General features: G+C 36.6%; 1 protein-coding gene across 1 annotated transcript in view; it reads right to left on the bottom strand.

The window, feature by feature from the left end:
• Nucleotides 1-9,234, bottom strand: part of LOC124167975 (protein O-mannosyl-transferase 2) — a 47,712-nt gene continuing 38,478 nt past the window's right edge. Inside the window, exons 14-17 of the mRNA XM_046546051.1 lie at nt 8,877-9,033; nt 8,371-8,511; nt 1,476-1,587; nt 1-292 (exon numbers count right to left, since the gene is read on the bottom strand). Coding sequence (XP_046402007.1) covers nt 187-292; nt 1,476-1,587; nt 8,371-8,511; nt 8,877-9,033 — 516 coding nt within the window. The 3' untranslated portion in view covers nt 1-186. The remainder of the gene's footprint in view (nt 293-1,475; nt 1,588-8,370; nt 8,512-8,876; nt 9,034-9,234) is intronic.

The following is a 9,234-nucleotide window of genomic DNA, read 5'->3' as shown; positions in this document are numbered from 1 at the left end:
TATTATCAAAATACCAACTTTATTTAAAAAATTTAGTATCAAAAATTTAAAAAAATATAAAAAAGTTAACTTTCACCAGCAACTTATAATCCATGAGATTATAACATTCATATATCATGCACTCAATAAATACAGTAACAATTGATAAAGTCAGAAAAGTATGTATCTGATCTTTCAGTGTAATGATCAGAATTCCCATGTGTCCATCCACTTGAGACCGTACATAGTACTATTTGGATCCTGGGACAATGGACCTTCCATACCGTATGCTAATGGTGAAAATATGTAGAAACTGGAACAGAAAGAACATAAAAGAGGGACACTCCATGACTGCACATTCAATAAAAATTCATAATAGATAATGGTTAATAGTGAGACACACTTATTTTTGTGAACCATTTTTATCTTTATTGAATTAGCCTGTCCAATACATTCCTGTAATGTATTTAGGACAGAATAAATAATAATTATTATTACTGAAATAGCAAAATTTTTCCTAAGCTCAATATGACAAATATCGAAAGGACAATGGCCAGATATCAGCTTAAAATCAACAAAAGAAGACTTATATGTACATATGTATACAGCAAAAGAAAGGTAACTAGGACAAACGTTAAGCTAGGAAAACAAAAGCTTAAAGAGATGAATGAGTTTCGTTACCAAGGAAGCTGAATTATCAATGACGGACGAAGCAAGAAAGAAATAGTCACCACAATAGTGCAGGTGTAGAGGGCTTACTACAAATAGAAGAATCTTCTCATAGCTGAGAATAGAAGTATAGAAATAAGGAAACAATTCATCAGAAACTACATCTAGAGCATTTTTCTCAATGGAGGCAAGGTTTGGACATTAAAAGCAGAAGAGAAGTCAGTGGAAGCATTCGAAATGTGGTGCTACCAAAGAATGATGAAGATCGACCGATGAAGATCGACCAATCGATCGATGTGGATCGACCACGAAAGTAACGAGGAAGTGCTATGAAGAGTGAGAGAAAAGAAAAGTCTTCTAAAAACCATAATGAGAAGACGAGACAACTTAGTGGCCATATTATGAGGCTTGATGGCCTGATGAAAACTGGTAGAAGGAGAGGCGGAAGAGAAGAAGGGTAAGGGATGGTCTCAAATGAGTTACATAGGACAGGCTGTAAAGGATGTTAACGAGAAGAAATACGTTGCTACGAAAAGGTTAGCGGATACAAGAGAGAGGAATGGAGAGCTGCATATAAACAGACTTAGGATTGTTGACTAATGATGATGATGAAGCTCAATATGAAACAGATATCGGATTTTATTATGGAGAAGTACTTAACAGCATGACAATGATTAGGGGAAAGTGAGCTTAGGAAAGGGTGGAGCACAAGCCCCCAGTCTTGATTTAACTTCTAAAACTGTACCACAATAAAATTAAACTAGTTGACTGATTTCACATAATAAATCCCCTATAGGATATGCATTAAAGAATTAAATAATGCTTACCTATACACTATCACTGAATATACAACTCCAACAAGCCAATGATAAATGCCATTGGCAGCTTTTTCTGGGAGAATGGCTGAGAGATTTTTCAAGAAGTAATCCAAAATCACACCTGAAATGAAAGACATTGTTCATACCTTGAATTGCTACACAGGATATCACAAGAATACTGGTACAAGCATAATAAGTAATGAATGTACTTTTAAAAAAATGCTTTTAAAATGTACTCTATTTTTTTCTCTTCAAATAATAAAGCCTAGAGAGTTCTAATGATTGTCATTTTGTGTTCTCCTTTTTTGGCACAGGAGTGTATGACATCATGGGAGACCTGACTATATGGCAATGAGAACAATAAAAAAACACTATCTTCATTGGGTTTCATCATAAAATAGCAATTACTTACAGAAAAAGTCATAAAATGAAAGTTACAGAATTAGCATCGTAAAACAAACCTAAAATTCCCATTGAGATCAATGTATGACCAAACCTTAAAATAATACTACAACACATTACTGCTCATTAAATCATGTACAATCTCATTAGGGTTCTAACATAGGTTACTATTGAATACCTATTTGTAACTACCACACACAGCGAACCAACATCACCAAGCTTATCAAATCCTACCATAATTTGCTGTTTTGCTTTGGACCACAGCATCACTCTTCTTGGAATCTTGGAACAAACAATTCTCAAAATATAGTAAGAGAATTAACAAAAAATAATCGAGAGCTAAACCATCTTCTCCTCCTAGGATATCTCCTGTCCAGCAACATTCTTTATTCATGCTGCATTCATACTTCTCAGAAAGATAGTTGGCATTTTAACCAGTGGACGATGAAGATTAATTGTATATCCCTGGGGAACTAACAGCTAGCTAAACTGAAATGATTTTTTTTAGTAATAATAATAATAATAATAATAATAATTTTATTTGTCCAAAAGATCATATATTACAGTGAGCCACAGAATATAGATATAGGACACGTCATGGAAGTTAAGTGAATCATAAAAATGTAACATACTGAACAGTAGATGTAACACTAAACAATTGAACACAATATATCAATAAGTGACATTCACATACATTTATACATATTTTTAGGGATCAATATAGAACTCTTGGATGCTGTAGTAAGATTTGTTTACAAGATATCTTTTTAGGTCAGCTTTAAATCTGTTCATTGAGGAGATGCTCCTAAGTTTGGGGGGGAGTGAATTATATATTTTTGAGCCTATAGCTATGGGGCTTGTGTAGGAAAGTTTTCGTCTGTGGAGGGTTATGTGGATGGATGTATGTGATCTAGTTTGGTGATTATGTATATCCTGATTTAGCTTTAGTCTATGAAGGTTGAGTTTAACTAGTACACATAGTTTAAATATATAGAGACAAGGAAGCGTGAGAATTCCCAGCTTAACAAACAGTGGTCTACATGATTCTCTTCTAGGTATACCCAAAATGGTTCTGAGTGCCCTCTTCTGCAGGAGAAACGTTTTGTTTAGGAGAGTAATTGTTGACCCCCAGAATTCAATGGCATGATTAACTATACTTAAGAAGTTACAGTGATACAGGGTCATTAGTCCTTTATGGGATAGTGAGTTGGTAAGTAATCTCAGACTACATAGGACTGTAGATAATTTTGTACAAAGTAAGTAATCTCAGACTATATAGGACTGTAGATAATTTTGTACAAAGTTCATTGACATATATAGACCAAGAACCAGAGTTTTCAATTATTAGACCTAGGAATTTTGTGTTAGTAGTAGGATAGAGTTGGGCATTGTTTAACATCAACTGATTAAAAGAAGCATCATTATTGAATAGCAAGAGTTGAGTTTTTGAGGTATTCAAATTTAGTTTGTTTGCGGCACTCCATGTCCACACTGAGTTCAATACCTCCTGACATTGGCAATGTAGATCAGTCATATTACTTGCTGATATGAGGAAGTTTGCATCATCTGCATACATGATGGGTCTAATGTTGCTGTTTTCGTGTATAAATGAAGGTAGGTCAGTGATATATATGAGAAACAAAAGGGGGCCAAGAACACTGCCTTGAGGTACACCTACGTTTATCACCTTAGGGTTGGATTTTCCCACTGAGTCGTGTAATACTAGTTCAACTAGCTGAGTTCTGTTTCTCAAGTATGAATCTAACCATGCCAATGCATTACCTCTCACTCCATAGTTACAACATTTTTTAAAGAGGGTTTGATGGTCAACCATATCAAATGCCCTAGAGAAGTCTATGAAGAGAGCAGAAACTTTGTCTCCATTATCAAATGACTCTGAGATGAAAGTCCAGGCATCCAGAAGAGCATTGCCTGTCGACCTACCTTTGCGAAAACCCCACTGAGAGTCAGAGAGAATTGCATTCTTTTCTAAAAAAGAGATCGACCGGTTATAAAAAATACGCTCAAATACTTTTGATAGCTGAGGCAATAGAGAGATAGGTCGGTAGTTGCCTACATCATTTTTGTCACCCTTGTTTTTATACACGGGTACTATTCGGCTAGGCTTCAGTTGGTCTGGGAAGATACCAGTGGACATCGAGGTGTTAATTAAGTGAGTTAAAGGTTTAACCAATAAGTGTTTGCATTCAGCAAGTATTCTGCCAGGAATCCCATCAATACCTGGGGTTGAGGATTTAGATAAGGTACCTAAACACGATAGGACTTCCTTTTCTTCACAGGGGTGAAGGTAGAGGGATGATATTATGGAAGCGTTCTTTACAGTGGAATTAGTGCTATGACTGCAGGAGTTGATTATTGGGAGATTACAGAAGGCATCATTCACCAGATTGCATATTGTTTTAGAATCAGTGACCAAGGATCCATCGTTATTATAGAATTTAGGGGTAGATGGATTAGCCTTCTTACCAAGCTCTTCCTTAATTATTTTCCAGGTTTCTTTCATTTTATTGTGAGCATTGGCAATTCGTCCATCGTTGTATGTTCTTTTTGCATGCTTTAGTAGTTTTCGGTATTCACTTTTCAGTTTGAGAAATTCGGTATAATCTTTTTGACTGCAGCCCTTTTTACATCTAGATGATTTTACCTTCAGGATTCGTGAGAGGGTAATTATTGCATCAGTAAGCCAAGGTTTACTTTGATTATTGGCGTGGGTTTTTACAGTGACTGTGGGTATGCAATAATCAATATGATAGAGTAGTTTGTCATGAAATTGGGTGTATATGTCATTGAAGTTGTTAAGTGAGTATACACCTTCCCAAGTTTCGATGGCTAAGGAGTGTTTAAGACATGAAAGATATTCAGGTGAGAATACTTTGAAGGTGGATTTCCTAACATCCTTGGATTGTATTTCCAGGTTAAAGTCAGTCATTACCATACAGTGGTCGGATAGACCAAGATCTACAACTAAAGTTGAGGCATTTTCAGAATCAATACTTGTCACCATATAGTCAATTGAAGTTTTGGAAGTGGGCGTCACTCTGGTAGGAACGTCAACAAGACAGTGTAGCCCATAGGACAGGAACAAATTAAACAGGTCTGAACATTGGGGAGAATCCACTAAAGAATCACAATTAAGATCACCAGTTATAATGATTTTATGCTTCTTAACAAGGGACTCAAGCAGTTTATCCAGTTTGATTAGGAACTCATTGAAGACCCCTGTTGGAGATCTGTAAAGTGAGATTATAGCAACACTTCCTGAAGTAGTTTTAACTGTACACACTGCACACTCAAAGTGTTTCTCTTCAACTAGATCCATAATATTGACAGAATTTATATCACTTTTTAAACTGTTATGTGCAAAGATAGCAACCCCATCATTTTTATAGGTATTCCTTCCAAAACAGCACATCAAGTTGTAATTGCTAATGGACACCAATTTGAGTTCCTCAGATTTCATCCAGTGTTCACTTATACACAGGAGGGTAGGCTCTTTGCCACTGAGGGAAATCTCCAGCTGAGGAATCTTATTTCTTAAGCATTGAATATTAATATGGGCTACTTTGAGACTGGTACAGGGTACATGATGGGATATGTTGTGTCATAAGGACAATGAAGACATATTGGGTATATAAGGAATTTTAAACATTTAACTTAACTGCAGCAACTATATTAAGTATCTTTTAAATTGGGTTAATCAGATAATCAGAAGTTTTATAGTTGACTTTTGCTTAACTCAGATACTCATGCACACATATTAAGGAATGTTGATAACCAGTAAACATGTTTGATTTCACTACTTATAGATGTTTCTCAACAAATGGTGAAATTTCAAATAGTGAATTTCCAAGGATTTTTCATTTATTTTTACCAATAATTATATATGACAGAGGAACCCCAATCTACTGTTCCCGCATTCATCGTTCACCTTTCCTGGTCCCAAATAAAGTTCCGTAAAGACAATGTAATTTTTTCCCACATCTATCGTTCCCCGAAGTATCGTTTTACCGGATTGATCATTTGAAGATTGCGGTCCCATCGTATTATTTTCCCGCATCCATCGTTTGACGAAAATGAGACAAAGTGTTTACGATGTGTAATATGTGGCTAATGACAACAGACACATAGTTTGAATCTTCCCCTGGAGAATGAAATACCATAGGGAGAAGCTAAGTGCCATGAGATAGTAACATTAGCGCATTTCCCAAGATCCACTATCCCCCTCCATTCAGCACTCGCTTCCCCCCTCTGACGCTTTTCTCTTCTCCGAAATCAAACAAAAGTTCCCAGCTCGCAGGGAATGTATTATGAAGACCTTAGCTTCGAAAGAAAATATCAAGTTACACGAGAACAATAGAAACGTGTTTCGTGCCTCTCCGATTCTCACCCACTGATTTTTTTCAGCCTATCTCCTTCAAAGTCCCCAGTTTCTGGAGGTCAACTGCTGGATGAATCACTAATTAGCCCAAACGGAGTCTAACAATAATTTTCGGCAATTGGTATTATACTTTTATTAGGTTGAAATAATAGTAATGAGCACGTAATTTAAAAAAGAATGAGACCAAATACAACGTATTTTTAACCTTATTTAAGCACTTTAAGCAAGGTAATAATTGGAAAAATGCGATGGTGATTTCTGGTGAAACTTGATATACTCACAGCTGAGCTTCACGGCAGTTGATGTGGCATTTTTTTCTGAAAACAGGACATCAGGTTACAATTTACAAGTTATACTATAAGTCCCACTCGTCAGAGTTACTCATGAAGGGATATCTTCTCAGGATATTTTGTTTCTCCCTACTAACAATCCAAATTCATCTGCTCATCTGGCGCTACGCTAATTAGAAAAGAATGGGTAAGTTGCCTTCCATTTAGGACAAAAAATTTCATGGCACAGTCACATGGTCATGCTTCACCCTCTGCAGTATGTTCCGCGTAAGACGTACGCAATGGCATCAGTTCCGAACTTCACCTCGCACGAGTGGTTCCATATTTTCCAGGGTGGGTTGACTTCAAACTAGCGAGTGTTTTTCGTGTGTGTTTAATAAAGTCACGTTTCATTTTTATTAGTTTTATTTTTATCCATCTTCGGATCTTGGCCCTTCTGAAGAAACAAGTGAGAACTTTAAAAAAATGGACTGAAAATAATTGAAGATGAAGAAAAGAATCTGGGCTAGTAGCACGTGAGTATTGCAACACCTCGGGTTGTCCACTAGCACATGACAGCAGGGGTGGGGGTAGAGCAAGATACTTAGTGAAAACAAGAAGTGGGATGAAGCCGAGGATCAGGTGGGCGTGCCGCTGACGATTAACACAACATTGTTCACGCTTTACACATTGACTCAATTATATTAAAAATTTAATTGTTAAAAAGGAACATTTCAAATTTTTAGCCTTTGTCATCCATCTCACAACCAATCACTGCGTCGGCGAAAGCGGTTGTTTTAGGCATAACATGCACATTGCTCTCGTAAATACATGTATGTACTTGAAATGGCATTTGATGGATAAGAATTTTTACATCAGACAGAAATCCATAAGAGCAGTGCCAATGCCGAGTGCAAACATTTTTTAGCAAGGTGGCATGTTCCTTCAGAATATTTGAAAGATATATAAGTCAAATAAACAATATGACCTAAGTGTTTCGATAAAGTACTAATATTCCTGTAATCAGCTAAAATCTTGTTTGAATCCCTTAATGAATATCATAATTACGCGCCAAAATCCAGTGTTTCCTGGGACATAGGCAACCTAGCCAAACATTCCCGCATTGATCGTTTTTCTGCATTCATCATTTTTTTTTTCATCCATCCCCCTGAAAAACGATAGATCGAGGTTCCACTGTATAAAAAATTACTCTTTTCCACTTTTGAGTACTAGAGGGTTGCTTTAAAATAGGTTGCTCTTGAGCCTGTATCTCATGCAACCTAGGATGCTCAAATTGGTACATATCCTTGCTTGAATCATACTACATTCTAGGGATTTTGAGAAGGTATGTTACCAATGAAAGTTTTGTTTTTTGTAGTACAAAATGGAAAGTTACAGCAAGAAGAAAACTAAGCACAGCACCATAGATGTGAACAAGCACGTTTCACTTTGAATCACACAATACTGGTAATCATGCCCTTGCTAGTATGCTCTCTGGTATCTTTGGATCTGTGCATGGCATTGGATTGTGTAATCAGACTTATGAGACATGCAAATATGTACAGAATGATCATGGCCTCTTCCACATCCTAAAAGCCCTAACTCGCTCTCCAAGTATTTAACTCACAATATGTACTGCTATTAGGCTTATAGTGCTTCATCTCTATTCTACAGCCTGATTATGATGTGAAACCAAATTGTAACTCAAGATTGCATAAAATAAAATTAGGGACTTAAGATAAAGTTTAATATTTCTTCTTGGCCAGATGGATTATAACTGAGCTAAACCGCAACTAAGTGATTTCTATTTAAAAAGGTAAAAAAATGTACCCACCTGAGAGCAGAGAATTAAAGATGAGGGCAGGAAAGTAATGATGGAAGTACAGTACCCTCCCCATTGCCCAAAATGGTACGTAGTGGAGTGCCCATCCAACAAATAGCCAGCCACAAGCATTCAGCACCCGATGCCTTTTTTCTGAAACAAAAAGCCAAGGGTAAGCATTCAATTTCTTCAGTGACCTATCTCAGAGTAGTCTAGCCAGCTCAGTTTATAGAAAACAAAGTGGTCTGGTTGGACTGGCCAGGAAAGCAGCCTGAATCACCACACTTTCAAAATCATTCAGCAATCTCAGATCAAATCAAAGATGCTCTTCCGAGTGATAAATTGGTATTTCATACGGACACAGTAAATGAAAAAGTCCTTATGTTTCTCATACAGTAAACCTCAGTAAAAGTTCAGAGTGAGGTTAAACAATCGTACCTGCAGATTGCATTAAAATGTTTAGCCGTATTGCTGTAAACTAAATTCCGAGAGAGATGATGAAAATAAGGCACTCTTACCTCTGACCAATGTATTATCCATGCACCCTCGCTGCTCTCTGATAGCACTGTACAAAAATACTATTACATACACAGCAAGGAATACCAAATTTCCCCACCATATCAATGGATTCCCAAGCAAATATATCCTATATGTGTTTGCTGAAAAGAACTGTCCCTGAGGAGAGAATATTACAATTAAATGTCAAATATTGCGTAATCACTGAGGAAATATAAAAATCATTGCTCAATATCACAGGTTAAGTGTTGAGAGGTGTCATGGTACTTGTGTGACATTCTATGGAAAGATGCCACAAAAATGAGCAAGGAGTAGGTAATAATACAAAATTTAGGAAAGCAAAACATGCTGATCACAAAG

This window comes from Ischnura elegans, chromosome 11 (assembly GCF_921293095.1).
Source record: "Ischnura elegans chromosome 11, ioIscEleg1.1, whole genome shotgun sequence".
Taxonomy (NCBI): Eukaryota; Metazoa; Arthropoda; class Insecta; order Odonata; family Coenagrionidae; genus Ischnura; species Ischnura elegans.
Note: the sequence above shows the minus strand (reverse complement) of the source record. Positions and strands in the feature narration are given on the sequence as shown.